This window comes from Pan troglodytes, chromosome 2 (genome assembly GCF_028858775.2).
Source record: "Pan troglodytes isolate AG18354 chromosome 2, NHGRI_mPanTro3-v2.0_pri, whole genome shotgun sequence".
Taxonomy (NCBI): domain Eukaryota; kingdom Metazoa; phylum Chordata; class Mammalia; order Primates; family Hominidae; genus Pan; species Pan troglodytes.
Window position 1 is genome coordinate 152,033,717 of NC_086015.1, and position 21,126 is coordinate 152,054,842.

The 21,126-nt window shown below is 36.5% G+C and overlaps 1 protein-coding gene across 1 annotated transcript in view; it reads left to right on the plus strand.

Moving 5' to 3' along the window:
• Positions 1-21,126, plus strand: part of CPB1 (carboxypeptidase B1) — a 32,261-nt gene that overhangs the window by 8,318 nt on the left and 2,817 nt on the right. Inside the window, exons 4-9 of the mRNA XM_516808.9 lie at positions 4,763-4,862; positions 4,951-5,052; positions 5,898-5,999; positions 8,554-8,664; positions 8,753-8,843; positions 9,504-9,706. Of these exons, the coding sequence (XP_516808.2) occupies positions 4,763-4,862; positions 4,951-5,052; positions 5,898-5,999; positions 8,554-8,664; positions 8,753-8,843; positions 9,504-9,706 (709 nt within the window). The remainder of the gene's footprint in view (positions 1-4,762; positions 4,863-4,950; positions 5,053-5,897; positions 6,000-8,553; positions 8,665-8,752; positions 8,844-9,503; positions 9,707-21,126) is intronic.

A 21,126-nucleotide genomic window follows, 5' to 3' on the forward strand; every position in this document is an offset into this window, starting at 1 on the left:
ATCCTGGCTTTGCACATTGCTGTGTGATTGTGGGTAATTTGCTCAACCTTTCTGAGCTTCAGCTTTCTTATCCATAAAATGAAGATACAATGCCTCTCTCAAAGGGCTGTTGTAAAAATAAAAATATATATATAAATAAATTACAACTGGTATTATATTGCTGAGAATGCTGCTATGGTTTACTGTTGTACAAAGAAGGAGATTATATGTTTTTTTTTTTAAGAGTCAACAGTAACTACTATGTTTAACCCCATTATCATGCCTCACAAAGCTTAGCTATGTGCTTTCTGCCTGAAGGAAGTGTCAAAATGTGACCTTAAGAATTGACTGTCTTTTTAAAACAAAGATATAACCTGGTAAGTCTCAAAATGTGATTAAGATTCATGTCTATAACATTTTGCTCTTTTTATTATACTGAAAAGGACAGCTAAAATTCTAGTCCTTGGAGCCTTCAGTAGCATTCAAAAAGATGAGTTTCTTTGTAATTCTTTAAGAAAAACAAAGATCAGCGACCATAGGTTAACCCTAGCTACCTGAATGATGTCTTAATTCTACCCTTATCACAAAACAGTAAAATGGTTTCTGATAGAATTTCAATCTCTATTTATAATCAGATAGAAAATTCACTTTCTTTTTTAGTGGTGAACTTTTTGGGAATTGTGTATGAATGTTGTCTCATCTAGAACATAGGACATCCCCTGAGGGCTAAGAGCTTGTTAATTTTTGCTTCGCTGTTCGCTGCTTAGCACATTTGTAGCATATAATTTTCTAAATATTAAATAATAATAAGTCCCTGGAAATCCTGGAGAAGCATACCAGCAATATCCTTGCTGGGGTTGCAAGCAGTCCCTGTGCATCCCATTATTACCTCATATGGTAACTAACTTGTATTTAGACGATTTCCTGCTGGCAAAAATTTGCAGTAGTGTTTGTATATAACAAGAGCCATCCACTGCACACAAGTTCTACCAAAATAACTTTTCAGGTTTTTTCAGTGTTTCCAACCCTCTTCACCAAGACCTGTATTATTTGGCAGCTTTAATCAGATCCTGAATTATCATAGGAAAAAATCAAAATGTGTGCAAAAGGAAAGATAACTGTAGTTTTAAATGACAAAAGTTTCACTCTTAGTAACAGAAAGACTAGGAATCAGATAGTGTAAATCTCCAACTTATGGTTATGAAGCTAAGTTGACAGAACCTTTAGGTGGCCTGCCCTCCATGGAATTCCTTGCTACAGACTGTAGAAAGATTGCTTTGCCCTACTTGATCCAGGGAGACTGATTGTTGCTCACACGTATATCAGCATTTTTCTGCATATTTCAGAGGCGTACAGGAAGGTGTCCCAGGACAGCAATAGGCACATAGCAATGTTCTTCAATAACAGTGGGCGCAAAGTCCAGGTACTGATCAAATATTCTATTTTCCAGAAATCTGAAAGGGGGATAAAACTGAGTCATGTCTTTCTTTACTTCTCAGACATTGTGTTCCTTGCTTTTTTGGGAGTCCCAGTTATCTAATTTGCTTGTGTGTTAGAAAAAAAAAAAAAAAAAGAGTAGTTGGATGGCACTATAAAACGAGCATATAAAAGTATAAAATACTATACATGCTTCTCTATTTTGGAGCTGTAAGCCATTGTTTTAATCTTCTAGAATGGAAGCTCATTATTTAGTAATAATATTTTGTAATATAGCTAAAGTAGTACTTTGTCCTAAATCTAATAAAATCAAATAACCACAGGGCTGGGAAGGATCATTTGAGGTCAGTCCCCAGCCTTCAAGCAGAAGTCAGCAACACATTTCAACCTCACTCTGATGCTCTTTTGCAAGTTACTAGAGGATATTTTTACTCTTGGGTGTCATCTTCAATTTAACTAACTGTTTTTTTATGCTTCTTTGTCCTGGATATTGATGAAAATGTTTAATATTTAACGTAGTAATTTCTCTAACAGAATGTCTCTTAGTACCAAACAAAATGCCAGCCCCCACACAGTCACTGATCCTCCTAAATAATTTAAACTCGGCCAGGCGCGGTGGCTCACACCTATAATCCCAGCACCTTGGGAGGCCTAGGCAGGTGGATCACGAGGTCAGGAAATCGAGACCATCCTAGCTAACACGGTCAAACCCCGTCTCTACTAAAAATACAAAAAATTAGCCGGGCGTGGTGGCGGGCACCTATAGTCCCAGCTACTCGGGAGGCTGAGGCAGGAGAATGGCGTGAACTCAGGAGGCGGAGGTTGCAGTGAGCCGAGATCGCACCACTGCACTCCAGCCTGGGCGACAGAGCGAGACTCCATCTCAAAAATAAATAAATTAACAAAAATAATAATAATAATTTCAACTCAAGGGTTGGGTGCAGGTAAGAGGATAGCAATATGTTCTGGAAGCTTTGAAATGAAAGAGGGTGTCATTTTCTGGTCCTCTTGGGTTTTTGTTTTTTTTTTTCGTTCCGAGAAGCTCATCCTTATTAGGTAAGATTTGTTCTTTCACATTATGATATCGAGACATAATTGTCCTCTTAGCAGTTTCTGTCGGTTGATTTTTTTGTTTGTTTCCAGGTTTTTGTCTTACTTGGCTTGCTTTGTTTTGGTTTGGTTAGTCTGTTTTTAGTTTTTTGTTATCCTTGAATATCATTTTCCTGAACTATTTTTTAGTTTTCCTCCACGTTTTCCTGAGTTATGACAGTGGTAACTGGGAAATTTTTATTTTTTTCATAAAATTGGAAGACATGTATGTAAATGACTAAGGCTTATAGATTGGAATCAAGCCACTGCATTTTAGAATTGAAAAGGATGTTGAATATTTACTAATCAAATGACCCCCTTCTAAAACTTATGACATTAAGGTCCAGGGATTAGATGACTTTTCTAAAGCCAATTTATGAGTTAGGCAAAACTATGACCTTGATCTTTTGATTCCTCATTCATGATTCCTTCTACTTCCACCCTATTCCTTAACAATTCAACTGGGATAGTAAATATAATTATAGTGCTGACTAAAATCATTGTTCCTAACTATAAGAGACAGACTGATGTTCCCCAAAAAACTCTATATCCTAATCCCCAGAACATGTGAATATGTCATGTTTATCACAAAAAGGAATTTAGGTTATAGATGGAATTAAGGTTCCTAATCAGCTGATGTTAAAATACGGAGATTATTCTGGATTGTCCTATATGTCCACTGTAATCATGAGTCTTTAAAGTGAAAGAGAGAGGGAGAAGAGGTCACAGTGATTGGATGTGAGTACTTTATCACCTGTTGAAGCCTTGAAGGTGGAGAAAAAGGGTATGGCCAAGGAATGCAGGCGACCTCTCAGAACTAGAAAGGGCAAGGAATTAGATTCTCCCATAGAGCTTCCCTGTTGATAACTCTTTTTTAGCCACACCTCATTTTTATCCCAGTGAGACTTGTGTTGGAGTGCTAACCTACAGAACTATAAAATAAAAAATTCACGTTGTTTTAAGCCACTAAGTCTGTGGCAACTGACAAGAGCCATAGAAAACTAATACACTCACAAAGCATTGGCAGCTGCTCAATAGAAAATATTTCTCCATGGAATAACTTTTAAAATCTGCATTTTTTCCTTTTTAAATACTACCTTAAGATAGTTAAGACCTTAAGAAAGTGTTTGTCTTTTGCTAGGAAACAGATTCCAGTTAGTATTAATTTATTACACTTTCCAAAAACAGACACAAGTTCGTACCCAAGTTCACCAATTGAAGGAGTGACCAGGAGGAAGGTTCAGAGGATGTCCCTGACATACTTCATCAGAATGTCCTTGGGGCAGCCAGAGGAGAAGCAGACTTTTGATGTGTGTCTGCAATTCTCTGTATGTCAGATAAAATCATTTCAAGGTTTAACTGTGGATAATAGAAATTTCTGCAAAGTGGCCTCTGTCTGTAATATTCACCGTACTGTGATCAAGGATACTAATGATCATAAACTTTTCTCTCTTCCAAGCATACTTTTCACTCAAAGTAGAAAGGGAAGTGAAGTCACACACACACACAACACACACACACACACACACCTTCAGACTGGCCTCATAATAGAAACTATCACCTGGACAATTCATTTCTCTAAATAGTAGGCCTCAAAGGTTTCTGTTACCACTTTTCATATTACCTTGCTATAGAACCATTATTAGATTACTTAACCCACCCAAAAGACAAGCAAATAGAAACTAGTTTTTTAAACTCATTCTTCTTTTACCAAGTAAATCTTCAGCTTGTTAATATTTCTGAATTTCCAGACAAGATATTTTTCTCAGAACCTAGAGACAGGTCCAAAGTGACAACTCCTCCCATTTACCCAGGACTGAGTAGCTTCCTGAAACGCAAGACTTTTAGTTCTAAATTCAGAAAAGTCCTGAGGAAGAAAGACCAAAGATAGGTTTTGAGTACATAGTGTTGTGTGGAAGCCCAAGGCCCTGACCCAAAATGTCCCAGGTACCAGGAGCAACCATTTTCCAAGTTTAAGGTTCACAGATAGTCAAATACCTGAGGTTTGGGCTGTGGAAGATCCTACCTTGCTTGCATTCTCCAGTATCCTTCTTAATGACTTACTCACTCTTTATGGTCAGTAACAGAATCTCTCTGGAGCAGCTGAAGGTCATCAGGAAGAACCAGAGGACAACATGAGAATTTATGGAGAGTGCAATGTGCCATCTACTAAAGCAGTGGCTCTGGGGTTTTATGTGTGTTCACTGGGGAAAAATACACTTATGTTCATAGGAACACCCACTTTGGTTCGTTGCAGGGTACTGATAAACAACCTGAGAAATGTGGTGGAGGCTCAGTTTGATAGCCGGGTTCGTGCAACAGGACACAGTTATGAGAAGTACAACAAGTGGGAAACGGTATGATGTGCACATGATTTAGACAGATATTACTTTGGGAATTGAACCAAGAATGCCACATTGATCTACAAATGATTCCATTTGGTAGATAGAGGCTTGGACTCAACAAGTCGCCACTGAGAATCCAGCCCTCATCTCTCGCAGTGTTATCGGAACCACATTTGAGGGACGCGCTATTTACCTCCTCAAGGTAATCATTTTTAACCATGACCTTGCCATGTCTGAGGGCTTTAAATCAATGAATTCTAACACATGAACATCTGTTTCACAGACACGCTTATCCCAAACATTGTTATAACTCTTTCCTGCCTACATCCCCGAGGGAACCAGATTCCCCAGCTTCTTTTATCATATGTGGATTTTTAAATCATTATTTTGATTTATTCAAAAGGAAAAATGCAATAAAATAAGAGAAGACCTATAAATTTAACCACATTCTTGTAAGCAACGTAAATGATTATCTACCTTGATGAAATTCTTCTTTCCCAGCTGTGGTTTGCAAATCCATTTTTAAAGAGGTTCATAAACTTCATGTCTATCAGACAACATTACAAAGCACATCAACAATTTGTTTCTGTCATTTTCTAACACCATTTTTGTCATGTAATTCTAATGAAGGAAATAAAAAGACGGAATAAGTGAGAGAGTAGTAAAAATTCTTACAAGATTAGCGACAATCATGATTACTTCTAATTACTCATCCAGTTGTCTTGGTCATGTCACCTAATAACAGCAGCTGAAAATAACCTCCACATGAGTACAATTAAGCAGGGTAATCAAGCATCATCTGAAAATATGAGCTTGTCAAGCTTAATAAAAATAATAAACAGCCATATAAGCTTTCAGCTCAAACATTGTGAGTCTAGAAGCGAGAACATACTGTGTTAGTATTATATTTTAGTTTAATCATGGGATCCAGCTCTTGCTGCTGTCGGGTTTCACTTGTTGAGTCTCAAGCCCAGATGGGTAGTGGAGGTTAACCCCTGAATGTCCTATGATGAATCATGGTTTCCCTTTTCCTTTTGTTTGCAATAGGTTGGCAAAGCTGGACAAAATAAGCCTGCCATTTTCATGGACTGTGGTTTCCATGCCAGAGAGTGGATTTCTCCTGCATTCTGCCAGTGGTTTGTAAGAGAGGTCAGTGTGTAGAGTGGTTTTTGGCAAAGAGAAATGTATGTTTTAATTTTCAATTAATTCCTTAAAACCTAGAGAGAATAATAACACAGAAAAAAATACACAATTACAAGTTCCCAATTTTGGAAATTAGTTTCAACTTCCACCAACAGACCTTTATAAGGCAGAAAATTCTATTTATGGGCCAGGTGCAGTGGCTCCTGCCTATAATCCTAGCACTTTGGGAGGCCAAAACAGGTGAATTGCTTGGGCCCAGGAATTGGAGACCAGCCTGGGCAACACAGTGGAACCTCATCTCTTTAAAAAAAAAAAAATTGTATTTATTTGAATTTCACTCATCCGAACTTTCTCACCCACATTTGGTAGAGAGTTCAACAACTAGCATAGTGATTGGTCATGTAAAAGCTAATGGTTGTGGTTAAACCAATCTGATCATTATCTCTTGGCTAATAATCATTGTACACTTCAGATTAAAAGAAAAGAGTGCATAGTAGTCCTTACTCTAAATGACACTGTTTTTCATTCCTTATCATTCTAATAATAAGATGAATGTAAAGGCCTTTTAAAAACAAGTTTTAAAATATGCATGAGTCTATACTGATATGCATAGATGATGCAATAAATAAAAGAGAGGCAAAGAACAACTCCTTCTTGCAGAAGAATTACAACTAATATATGTACAAAGAATGAGCAAAACATAAAATCATCACTAGAACATCACAGCAATAATCATGTCAGGCAAATCCACAGATGGATGTAAAATTAGTGGGTAAAAGTTTAGGGAGAAACAGGATATTTACAGAGTCTAAAAGTTATCTCCTCACAAAAAGTATTAATTATAAAGGGAAAACTTAGAGTGGATAAACCTAGCAGAAGGAACTACCTTAACTAAGTGATCAAGGTTAACATCACCAATAATAAATAAGACATATCAATATAACGTAGCTTCAGATATGCTGTGAAAAGACATATCACCTTTGTGATATTCTTCCTTAAAATAAATGACCTCCCTTTAATCATAAACAAAATTTAATTTTGAAAAATAATTTAGACAAACTCGAAGTAAGGGACATTCTGCAAAATAAACTGACCAGCACTCTTCAACAGTGTTAAAGTCATAAAACACAAAAAGACTGAAGACCTGTCACAGATCAGAGAAGACTACAGAGACGTGACAAATAAAGGCAATGTAGGATCCTAGTTTGTAACCTAGAATGGAAAAAGGACATTAGTGGATAAACTTGTGAAATCTGAATAAAGTCTACAGTTTAGTTTATAGTATTGTATCCATGTTAATTTATTCACTTTAATAATTATACCATGGTTATGTAAGATGGTAACATTCAGGAAGCTGGATGACGGGTATATGGGAACTACTTTTGCAATTCTTCTGTATGTCTAAAATTATTTCAAATTTAAAAGTTGAAAACATTGAAGTGCTTTAAATATATAATAATATTATTATATACAACATAATTTTTGTGTGAAGCACTTCCGTACATATTTGTTATGTAGTCTTGGTTTCTAGACATTATGTATCAGATTGGCATCACTTAGCTTCACTATGTAGCTCACAATCTGCCTTTCAGAAGAGGATAACTGGATGTTAGAATTAAATTTTACTATTTTTCCAATTTGTAGACCATTAAAAGAACATGATTGCATAGCTCCTCCAACCCAAAAAGCACATGCTTTATCATGTAATATTGTAATTAATTTATATATATAATTACAAACAGTATATAAAAACTGTTCACACATAGAAGTCTAATCTACTTTAAAGTTTATTCAAGCAAGCCTAGGGAAGGGTTGAATTTAAGTTTAATATGATGGTGGAGCAGGGGGACTGTGACTACGAGAACGTATTAAATGGGCATGATGTCCCTCATTCATAGATAAGTATCTACATTATTTAACAGGGACAACAGGATTGTCCCTTCTTGAGAAAGACAACAAAGGAAACTCCCATCACTATGCAGCTTGGATTGTTGGTGAGAGCCTCCCCAAAATCCATGAGTGTGAGCTTACTATGAGAGGCATTCTCATTACCTTGTTATATTGGACATTCCCTCTAGTGAGATCATCTACAGGAGGTTTTATAGAAAAGAAATACATTTCTAAATGACATTATTAGGAACATGCACAGCTATCCACAGACACTTCTTACTTACTAGAACTAGTAAGTTCTATACCTTACTTACACTTATACCCTACTAACTTTGTAAAAAGCTACTGTAGTTGTTATCTTAAAAGAAATGAGTATATATGTTCTTTAGAAGTCTTTAATTAAATAAGTTTCTCATTATAGTAAAAAGTTAAAATAAGAAGGATGCAATAGAAATATCCTGGAAACAGAGAAGATTAGAAATAAAAATTATAAATAAAAATATCAAGTATTGGTAGTAATTTGCTGATTGCTTTTTAAATATTAATATTGTCCACCTCAATAGGAAATGCTGCTTTTATTACCAAAGTTAACATTCAACAGTCTTTGTAAATTTTAACAGCATCATAATTCCATTTTTCCATGAAATTCCTCTTCATAATTCACATACAGGCTGTTCGTACCTATGGACATGAGATCCAAGTGACAGAGCTTCTCGACAAGTTAGACTTTTATGTCCTGCCTGTGCTCAATATTGATGGCTACATCTACACCTGGACCAAGGTATATGCACCAATACTGAGAGAGGCTGATGAAACTAAAACCAACCCCTCTCTATTATATTTGTCCTAACTATGTAGTCCACTTTCAGAGCCGATTATGGAGAAAGACTCGCTCCACCCATGCTGGATCTAGCTGCATTGGCACAGACCCCAACAGAAATTTTGATGCTGGTTGGTGTGGTAAGTATCTGGCTAGCCATTTTGCATGTATCCGTTGAAAAACATAAGAGGAAAAATACGAAAACACAACAGTATCTAAAATAAAAAAAAGCAAGTTTTATATTTTAAAGTTCTAACCTTCTAAAAGCACCAAAAAAAAAAAAAAAAACAGTTTAATTCATTTGACCAAAATATATTGAGAACTCTGTTGCGTTCCCAGCTGTGCTAGATGCTGAAAATATAAGGCTGAACAAACCAGACATAATCCTACTACTCATGGAATGTATAGTCTAGAGGGGCAGACAGCTATTAAATAAATAATTATTTACATAAAATCGTAATGCAATTAAGAATGATCATAGTAATAATTTTTTCATGGATATTAGTTTGTCCCTTACTTATTAATTTTCTTGCACTATATTGATATCATTGTGTAATACTACACAGAGACACATTGGTGATTCCATATGCAACTTCTTACCACGTTAGCTTAAAAACATACCATCCTAATCCTGTGATTAAATGGATATTTTACTATATAATATATACATAATAGGGACAACTTTAAGGACTGCTTGATAAGGACTCCTACGAAAACAACTCCCTAATTTGAAAGTTTAAAACATCCTCACAAGAACTTCACTAGGTGATCCTTGCCATTAACATCATATGTTTTTCCAGAAATTGGAGCCTCTCAAAACCCCTGTGCTGAAACTTACTGTGGACCTGCTGCAGAGTCTGAAAAGGAGACCAAGGCCCTGGCTGATTTCATCCGCAACAAACTCTCTTCCATCAAGGCATATCTGACAATCCACTCATACTCCCAAATGATGATCTACCCTTACTCATATGCTTACAAACTCGGTGAGAACAATGCTGAGTTGGTAAGTAGCAAAGTAGTAGGTATGACATTTTACTGTTGAGATTTTTAAAATTCTAATCCTGAAAAAAAATCATTATAAGAACACTTTCTGGAAGTCCCTTTATTGATTTTTTTGGTAGTAGAATTGAAAAACTTATTATAGATTTATAAGGAATCTGGAGGTGGCTAAAAGAAATACAATTTTCACGCAGGAAATTGTTCCCCACGTGTGATTTATTGACTAATCTTCAAAATGACAATAGTTCCATTTCCTCTGGCTTCACCACAATGCTGACTTACATGATGATTTCAGATGCATATGAGATAATCAACAAAGTTGCTTGATCACATACATATTTTTTTTTCAGTCAGTTTTGTCAAGCTGCCCTGAGCTGAATTTGACACAGATCCAGAGCATAGCAGAGCACAGCTGATGTCATTAGGAATTTGTCACATTTGGGTGATATCAAGTTTAGTCATTAAATACTAAAATTGTTTATTTCACTTTTTGATTGGGTGAGACTCAAAAGTAAATCAATCAATGAACAAATAATGTGGATGAGTCTTTACCACATACAGGGAATAAAGCAAAGAAATGTAAGAATCTCTGACATCAAAAAAAGCTAGCAATCTTATTGAACAATCAAGACATAATCACTTGAGCAGCTAAATAATGAGTTTTCTCATTGAGAAATATCACATGTCAATGAATAATTTTTTAAATAAGCATGTTTGAATCTTTCAAACAATATTTCTTTAATTTATGAAACATCTGGCTGCCAGAAATTGGCACCAATAAACTAAAAGGGCAAATATAACATTTAAAGCATTTGAGTTACGCCAAAAAAAAAAAATGTATTCCACCTAGACAATGACATGGATATTTGGCTTACCTAAATGCGTAAATTTTAAGACCTAGTAACTTTAAAACTGAAAATTGTTGTTTTATACTTTCAGATTCAGTCTTTCAGAGACCAAATAAAATATGTAATGCCGTAAATATTTTGAGAACAAATCAGAAAAATAACCCAGTCTCCTAGAAAATTGATAGCTAATAGTTGGATGGGCCCTTTTCTTTAAAAAACAATACAATTTTTCAAAAAGCTTTTCATTTTTCCCCATCCATGGCCAAAAAATATATATATACACATATATATATATACATATATGTGTGTGTGTGTATATATATATAACATATATATATAAAAAACATATATATATATATTAGCACCGCTAAGCATTTCAGTTTTTCACTTAAGCTTGGTCTGTATGTGTTCCCAATGGGTGCTCACAGTATTGCTCTCCCAGAGATGGGTGTGGTTGGCTCTCATTTCTGTCCAAAATTTCTGGCCACCAGAAAAGAGGAGGTGGGGATATGTAGTTTCTATAACTCATGTAAATATATTTAAGTTGTGCCATATCAGAAGAGAAAAAGTCAAAGTCATAACTACATACTAATGAGTTAATTAAAATATAAAAATTACAAAACATATTAAGGGTAGCAATAACATATATATATCCAGTTTGCTTCAATATCAACTAGTTTTAGACATAACTACTAAAAGACTAACACTAAAGAATAAAGCTTAAAGTGTTCCTGGAAGCTGAGCTACCAAAGTTTTCTTGTTCAATACATTTTCTTATTGGAGGAATAAGTTTAAGCCCTTTTAGTGATGAGACAGCTTTGTTGCCACTAGTTGTATACAATAACAACCAGAACCTGGGCTACTCTAAAAGTCTCCAAATCATTCTTAAAAAAAAAAAAAAAAAAAAAAAGGCAAGTAAGTCCTGCCTTTAGAATATTATGAATAATTTTTGCTACTTCCTAAGGGAATTTTCTCCAGTAAAAGAACCAAGCCTCAGAGTTAGCAAGTTTAATGGGCCAATTCACATGTGTGCCAAATGGTGTAAAAATGTTCCAACAGAACATGAGTCACTGATACTCTTCCCTAAGAGTCACTTTTTTGTTTAAAGTCAAGGAGAGGTAATAGTAAAAGAGATACTATTCAAAATCCTGTCCTCCAAAATTGTTAAATTCTAATTGCCAAAGAAGTATAATAAGTAGAATTCTACCGAAGTAAAATGTTCATAATCTATTCTCAAAAGGAGAAAAAGCACAAGCCACAAAATAATCTTATCTTGGATGTTTGTTTCTACACATACAAAACTAAAAAGTTCAAATAAAAATACATGCCACTTTTATCTTTACCAGAGTACAAGACAGGTGACTCAAATGCAAAAATTTAATTTGATGTATCATACTCATTGATTTAAAAGTTATTTTTAATTTCCAATAATTTTCTCTATTGATTAAGCTTTTCTCTAGTATCTTAAAAGAAATATTTAAATGCCACTAGTAAGTGGCATGCTACTTAAGGTGACTGTTATTTGATTATCTGATTCATTTGGTGTCTGAATTTAGTTTAGCACGCCAAAGCAACTTTAATATTTTGAGTAGCTGGAGATCCTTCCAACTTTTTCTTATATTGTAGAATTCTAGTTTACTTACTTCCAGAGCACATTTTGCTAAAACAAGCTCATTAACTATAGTGCAATTACAAATATATGTATAGACAAAAAAGAATATGAGTCTCTCAAAAATAACAGTATTAACAGTTTTACAGTTTTTATTTACAATGAGGATTTCAAGGGGAAAAAAAGTCTTGGTCTAGAAAAGTTAATTTTTCCACCCAAATCTAGTGCCTCTATATTAATTCTTACATAGAGAAATGTGACTCTGCTGCAGAAAACAAAAGGTAGTAAAACATTAGGAAGATGAATTCTTGCATCTCACCACATTAAAATTTAAAGGAAACAATGAGGACTTACAGCGTTCTGCCAAGTCATTGGTGTACAAGAGATTTCTATTTTTCTTTATACCTATAAAATTATTATTTTATTTATAGCAAAAAATATATATGTTTCAAGGAGAATAAGACTAGACTAAAGGAAATTATTTTGTGCTTATGTTAGCATCTTCAGCCCAAACTTAGGACATCCTATAAGCAGCAGTCCTTTGATATCTGAGTCATGATAAAAATGTATGTGCCTTCATTTCTGAATGATTTTACATGTAGCTTGCCTAATAATTGCTCATATCATGAGACAACCTTCAGAAGAAAGAAAGGCAGAGATAAGAATGCAAAAGACCAATGAAGTAAAGAACAGGAAAAGTATTATATGGATTGCAGAGAAGACTACAATGTTTCTCTAAGATATGTTTAGCAGAGCAGTAGAAAGTAGATGGAATAACAAGAATATCTTACACATATAATGCTTTCCCATTTGCAAACTGCTTTTACTCATACTATATTGTTTAAAGCAAGAATACAAAGTGCACTCTGAGCTTCTAATGGCCTCATAAACTGTGCAGTCTCTCAGTGTAGACCTCTTTAATATAAAGTTGCCACTACCGTCAAAGGAAGTTTTAAGACTTAAAAGAAAAACAATGAATTTAGATTTCCAAAATTCTAAAGGACAATGAAATATTGAATTCTGTGACCTTGTTATTGTCAGAGAAATTAAAACTGGGAGAAAAGGCTCTCAAACTTGGCCATATGGCTGCACTTACTGGGCAGGAAGAAGCTCCCAATCTTTGGTACACCTCCCCTGCAAAGATGTCTACATGACACTGTTAATAATAATAATAATAATACAACTTCAAAGTGAAAAATGGGAAGCCAGAAGAATATCCAGCCAACAAGTATCTTGTCCCTCTCCACAGATTAACAAAATGGAAAGCAGAGCGCACTACACAAATGTGCCAATCCAGGGCATGAGTCTTGCACCATTTCTCTGCATTAGAAGCACAGAATGTTATGCCTAGAAAAGTCTTAGAAATTCTCTGGTCTGTTTCTCATTTTCCAGCTGAGGCATGGAATGCTTGGCAAAGCCAGCACTAGTAGTCAGGGTAGCCCTGGGTCTAAGGCTACTGGCTCCTGAAGAATCTTCTAGGCTGCCTCAATTTCCAAAGACACACAGACACATATTTAAGTGGCCACATTCTATGGTGGTACCCCATATAACTGCTTCACAGAAGAACATTCATCAGAAAGTCTTTAATCCCACACAGTACATCATAATTACCTCTGCCTCTGGACATTAATAAAGATGTACTCTGGTTAGCTAAGATGACTAACTTCTCATGGCCTAGTCTTTATGATTCTGGCCCATTCTTTTGAGAGATATATATTCATTAACGAGGAAAAAGATAACAGTAACCAGAAGAAGAAATATGACAGACTTTCTGAAAAATTATTAAATGTGAACAAAAGACAGAAAGCTACTTCCAAATTCTAACACCTTACAGTCCAGTGGCAACTCAGCCACTGCCTCTTAATTGAAGTTTTGTTTGTTTGTTTGTTTGTTTGTTTGTTTGTTTGTTTTTGAGACGGAGTCTCCCTCTATCACCCAGGCTGGAGTGCAGTAATGCAATCTCGGCTCACTGCAAGCTCCACCTCCCGGGTTCATGCCATTCTCCTGCCTCAGCCTCCCGAGTAGCTGGGACTACAGGCGCCTGCCACCACACCCGGCTAATTTTTTTGTATTTTTAGTGCAGATGGGGTTTCACTGTGTTAGCCAGGGTGGTCTCGATCTCCTGACCTCGTGATCCGCCTGCCTCGGCCTCCTAAAGTGCTGGGATTACAGGCGTGAACCACCGCGCCTGGATTAATTGAAGTTTTAATTAAGGCATTACTAAGATAGAAGTCCACTGCTCTCCTCAAGAATGTGAGTATAATGCAAGATTATAATTAAAGATAAATGTAAAAATCAGAGGGAAGAAATATTGTGATTAAAAGGCAGACAGTTGCAGGGCCATGCACACACCCATGCACATTACTCATCACAGCTGTACCATGTCCCTGCCTAATAGCAAGAGTAGCAAGCCACAATTCTGCTTCCAGGCAGGCTTAGGTGAACAGGGCTTTAGGCACAAAATATCTGCTGCAGGAATTGTCTCCAACTTTATACTCTCACTTAAAAGACAAAAATTTTAAATGACAAACTCAGAATTCATTTAATAAACTAGTCGTTTATTCACCATTATGCTCTTTAAGTGATTCTTGGCCTGATAAAATTCTCCTACCAGGCCTGCTCAGTACATGGCTTATCAATCATCGAAAATTTCATGGCCAAGCCTGGTGGCTCATGCCTGTAATCCCAGCTCTTTGGGAGGCCGAGGCAGGAGGATCACTATGGTCAGGAGTTTGAGACCAGCCTGGCCAACATGGTGAAACCTCTTCCCTACTAAAAATACAAAAATTTGGCTGGATGTGGTGGCACACGCCTGTAGTCCCAGCTCCTCGGGAGGCTGAGGCATGAGAATCATTTGAACCCAGGAGGCAGAGGTTGCAGTGAGCCAAGATCATGCCACTGCACTCCAGCCTGGGTGACAGATCAAGACCCTGTCTCAAAAAAAAAAAAAAAAAAGAAAGAAAGAGAAAGAGAGAAAGAGAGAAAAAAAGAAAGAAAGAAAGAAAAAGAGAAAGAAAGAAATTTCATTGAGCACCTATTAAGTGTTCATTATAAAGTATGTTTCCTGCCACTGAGAACTTACAATCCTACTGAAATGATAAGACTTGGGTACCAGAAACCATACAAAAGGAGAACAGAATTGGGAGTTTCCAATTAGTGCAATAGTAAGAATTCAGCAAAGGAAAATAGCAATGTTTGCTGAAGCTGCTCAGTGAAGATTATAGAGAGGGGATGCAATTTGTTCTGAGCTTTGAAGTCTGGGCAGGATTTGAGTGGCAGAGAAAGGAATAGGGCATTTTAGGCAGAGAAAAGAGCCAACAAATGAACAATGGAGAAACTGAAAGATGAAGTTGAGGAAGGAAGTAGAAGGGGGTCATCCTGTATCGAGTGTTCTCCTTAGGGAAGAGTGGGGGCAAGGGCCAATCAATGAGGCAACCAGGTTGTGTAGGCACTTGAATGCCAGGATGAATCCTGTGTCACAGTGGGCCCTGGAGCCAGGGACCTGGAAAATAGGATTGCAGGTCCATTACAGGACTTCCAGTAGAATCTGGAATTCAAACAACAAACAATTTTTATTGTAACCATGTCCAAATATTTCATGGGACAGACTTATACTGAAAAATTATTGTTCATCTGAAATTTAAATTTAACTGGTCAGTCTGTATTTTTTGCTAAGCCTGAACGTTCTGGGAATAAAGTGATGTTTTAGCAAGAGTGACCTAGCAGAGGTGTTTAAAAGATAGCTGTAATGTCATCAACGAGAAAAAGGCATTCTCATAGCACCTTTAAAATCAGTTGTCTTTCTTTTTAATCTTTTTCCTAAAATAAATTCTAGTTTACCGTAACTAAATATTTTATATGACTTCCATTTCAACTAATTTTGCCCCCCACTCCCACTCCCACCCCCAGATGACATTTGGCAATGTTTGGGAGTCTTCTTTGGTTGTCATAACTGTCGAGCTCTACTGGCATTTAGTGAGTAGAGGCCAAGGGATGCTGATAAACATCCTACAATGCACGGAACAGCCCTCCCATCCCCAACAAATTATCCAGCCCAAAATGTCAAGAGTGCCAAGGTTGAGAAACTTGCTTTAAATAAAGATAAGAACAAAGTCACATTCCTGGACAAAGGCTCTCGCCTTTCACAGGATCTTATACTTTCTTCACAAAACTTTACAATGTTCTGCAAATTACAAGTGCAAGAGAACCTACAAATCCCCCATTAGACAGTATTTATTTGGGAGAAACTCCACTTCCATCAGAAAAATAAATAAATAAATAAATACATTCTCTAGACTTTGCAATTTCAGCTGACTCACACTTCACATTTCCCTTGAATTTCAAAGAGCTTAAAAATATGTATGCAGATCAGCCAAATAAAAAGTTTGGTTTTCATCAGTGAAAGCGTTCCCACACTCCCCGTGGGCTCTGTGGAAATCGGCAGGCCTGGTTCTCCTAAGCCAAACTTTTTCCTAACTCCTTGCCCTTCTCTAATCTCAGGGCCTCCTTTTTCTCAAAACATATTTGCTTTTTCAGGTCTCAAATGCTTTCTCCTTGGTTCCTGCTTATAGACCGTAAGGGCTTCTTCTTTTGCACCAAAATTATAAAAGTTAAGTTTCTTATTGGTCCCTTGGTGTAATTTACCCATTATCGCAGGACGGAAGGAAGGAAACTGCAGTTAAGGATTATTTTGATGTTTCTCTTATCACAAATATTCACCCATAGGGATGGCTAAACTCAGAACTTTCAGTTAGAAACAAAGTTCTACAGAAAATTTTCTTTAAATTGTTTTATACCTTATAGTTGGTTTGGAGCTTTTGTTTCCTTATACTGTAATAATGGGTCACTGGAAGATTAGAAGAGGCAGCCCCCTGTCATGATGCTGACTGTGTACAAGAGATGGGAACAAGGGCTATGTGCACAGTCACGAAAGGGGAGTTTCTTTATCATATATTCGATGGGAATGCAGGTCAGTGGAAAAGAATATCCTCTCCTTATTCATCTCACCAGGCCCTTGGAACTCAATGCCTGGAGAAACATTACACTAAGCTTTTACTTTGTCTCTTGGGCTGTGAGCTAGATGTGACATTTTAGACTCTCTCTGTCTTTTGCTCTAGGACCAAGGCCTCATTTTGAGGAAACAGATGACAAAAGAGAACATGCATAAGATGTGAAAATTCATAGCTAAGGATTAATAAAGGCTGACCATGTTTGGCCTTGACTGAAAGCAAAGTTTTCTCTCAGGCTGGTTTATATTTAGCTTCCTTCTGTTCTTTACAATTGGTAAAACCAGCTCCAGCAACACTTCTTTTGAAGTATTCCAAGGCCACAAGGAGAAGTGAAAAAGAGCAGAGGATTTAAAGAAAGAAGAAGCTAGCTCAAGTCAGCCACTTATGGGGCTGTGTGCCCTTGAGCAAGTTCTTTTATCCTCTGTGAGTGTTAGTTCTTTTATCTGTAAAATGGGGATAAAAATATCTAGCTCTTATCAAGAGCTCTTTGTAAAGCTTAAGTTTTTATGTAAATGTTAGTTCTGATTTTGAATCCACTGAGAAACAATGTAAGATGTCCCTCAAAAGGCAAGTTTTATAGAAATCATCACTAATTGGAGTTTCAAGATATGGACCGAGCTCTCTGCTGTGTCGTTGCTTCTTGGTTCTTCCGTCATCTGCCCTCATCTCTTTTTACAGAAACGTAAAGGGAAAAGAGTTACCACTCTAAATTGTAGCAAATGCAAGAATTACCTTTCTCTCTACCATTCTTGGCAGGGGTCAGTCATCTGGGTTGATTGGAACATTCCCACTGAGCTTGCTGCCCCAGATGGCATTCCATTCTGCTAGAAAATTCTGTGTCGGTGAAATATGGACAGATAATGTTGAGAAGATAAATGAGTAACATTTGTGAAATTATTTGAACTCTTCTAAAGAAAAGACCCACACTGATTCCAGGGATTTTTGTTAACATAATTGGAATTTAAAATATGATATTTTACTTGATTAATGTCTGTTCTGACTTTTTTTGTCTTTTGGCCTTGGAGGGGCTAAGAGAAAGGATTCATAGACTTTTTTTTTAATTAATAGAAATAAGTAAAATGCACAGAAGATGTCAATGTCTAAATGTGGCATCCTATCAACCATCAATAAATGGTACCACTGCCCTCCCCCAGAAGCATCCCCAATCTCCACTCAGGTGGGTTCAGCCTCTGCAAAGCTCAGCACTCTGCACCTCCACCCAAATCTTGATTACTCATAATGCCCCTAAGCCAGAGGGTTAGACTCAGTCGACTAATCATGTGCTAGGTGCTGTGCAATCTGCTGAGGATACAAAATGAATAGCCAACTATTCCTTCCTTCAAGGAGCTCACCTGGTGAGGAAATAGATGCAAAAACAACTGATTATAGCATACAGTGAACCCTGATAAAAGTGTGGGCCCCCAAAAAGGAGAGGTGCTCAATGCTTCCTAAGAGAGTAGGGGCAGCTTCACAAAGAAGATAACACTAAAACTGAATCTGGAAAAACAATAGCAATTATCCATATTAGCAAAGAGAGAAAGAGGATTCCAGTGAAGAGAAAAGGGTACCCACAGTCATGGAGGTCAAGAGAAGCAGGAAAGGGTGTACAGGGAAGTAATTCAGGGAAATCTACCTCAGAAGGAACATGGGAATGCACAACAAATAATGTAGCCTGAGAGACAAGGCCGGACCTGGTTTGCAACAACTGTTTTTGCCAAAAGAGGTTTGACATGATAGAGCCATCGAAGACGTGGTGATGAGGTGATCTTCAGAAGATGAGAGATGAGGTGGATATCAAAATGAGAGAGCAACTGAGGACAAGAGCTGAGAACTTAGGCATAAACTAAATGTTCCTCCAGTGTGCACCTGTGACAGGAATAAAATAACAACCTTTTTAAGCTCACATCAACCTCAGATATTGCTTCAGCATCAAAAAAAAAATAGAGCAACTGTTTCCAAAAGATGCCGATGACGGTGTAGAGAAAACTCGGATGTCACTTCACGTGCCCAGAGTGTGGTTTGAGGAAAGGACAACTAAACATTTTTCTGTGGCCTTAATGGAAATCATGTCTAAATTGATATAATAAGTCAAAAGAGATAATAGATCACAAGTAGCCCCCTTTGGTTTTGTCTGAAAACTGTATTACTACATTGCACCAGTAAATATATTGAGAGACTTGAAAGACAATCAATCAACACACGAGTCCAATAGATAATGACAATGACTATTAAATCTTCTCTAGTCTTCGTAACTTTATATGTTTGGAACTAATATTGAAGAATCATATTTCTACTAACTAAAAATAATAATTCAAGGCTTAAGGAAAAATTGAAGTAAAGCCTGAAGAAGGCAACCAGGGAAGGAATAAGAATTCTTTAAGATCAGAGGTTCTGCCTTTCAGATAAATAACTAACTGGAGATTTCCTTTGATAAATGGCAAGGTAAAGAAATTGTAGAATGGTAGAAAATATCATGTTTACCTACAAAAAGAACTATTGCCTCACCATGTTTCACATCTCTAGAAGATGGTTTTAAATCTATTATGAGCATTACGTAATGTTTAACTGGTGCTGGTTTCAATTGGCAGTGGAACCTAAGGGTTTAAACAAAGGGTTAAAAAAATCTAAATCTAGTGTCTTTGTTACAATAAGATTAAACAAGAGGAGCAATATATTTAGGCCACAACAGTAAAGATTTCATGCAGTTAGAGAAAGCATGTCTTAGTTTATCAGTTTAGAAATAGGAAAATGGAACCCTAAAATTTGCAAGTACCGACCCAAAACTCTGAGAATAATGTTAGTTCCAGGAAGCTGATTGCATCATTTCAGTGGACCAGAACAGAAAATAATGAGTTACATTTAATAACTCTTTTTAAGTTTTCTAATTTACCACCTGGCTGATAAAGTATTAATGCTAAAGGAATTGGAATCCTTGAAGTCTTACGGCCACGCCCTCATCAGTTTGACATAAGATTCTACTAAACTGGTTTCAACATTAGAATAAGGAAAGGAAAATTCCCACTTTGTAAAAATCATATTATTCTGATTTCATCACCAACCTCACAGTTTTCCAGGCATATGTAGAAGAAGTAATTATAATGCCAAAGTATGAAATATAGCCGGTTTCATAACCGGAATGAATTATGACTAATTCTCCTGCAGTAAACAATTTGTTTTTCAAATCTGTATTCCCCAGACAGCTGAGCCAGGCCTTGCTTCTCAAGTGTTTTATTTAAATAGGCAGTATGTCAGTGGAGTTTTACCACAGAGTTTCTGAGCACAGAGAGCCTTTCCCTAGGAGTGGGGTGCAGGGAACTGGAGGGCAATGGTTCTTATGAGAAGGTGATGATGCTTCTAAGAAAAAAGATTACACGTAAGTTAATACCTAACAATTTTTTTAAATTCTGAAATTCAAATGTTCTGCATTTTGAAATAGAATGAATATTCTCTTAACTTTTTAGTCTAAAAAATTTCCAAGCTGGAGCTACCACTCATCCTTGGAACTGCCAATTCCTAAGCATTTTCATGCTGGCACTGAATGTTGCATTGACTAGCCATTCCTATGTGCAGTTTCTAATGCTCCTGCCCTAACTCACACAACTCTATTGTAACTTAATCTGGCTTTATAAACTGCCACATTGCCAAGTGTTTTTTTTGTTTTTTTTTTTTGTTTTTTGCTTTGTTTTCTTTGCGTTTTTGCATGCGTGTGTTTTGGTTTGTTTGCCTGCAAACAGGTAAACGACTTCTTTGCACAACCATAAAGACTTCCTTGTCTCCTGCTTTTCTGTTACAAACTCTTACAAGACAAGATAAATAGAGGCTCAGAGTGAATGCTTGGGGAGGGTATTAGGGAAGACATTCTTGCACAAGAATTACTTGGATCATATCACTAGGTTAAGTAGAAAAATGAAAATGGGTCCTGAATAAGCATATAATACAATCCAAATTGTTACTTACA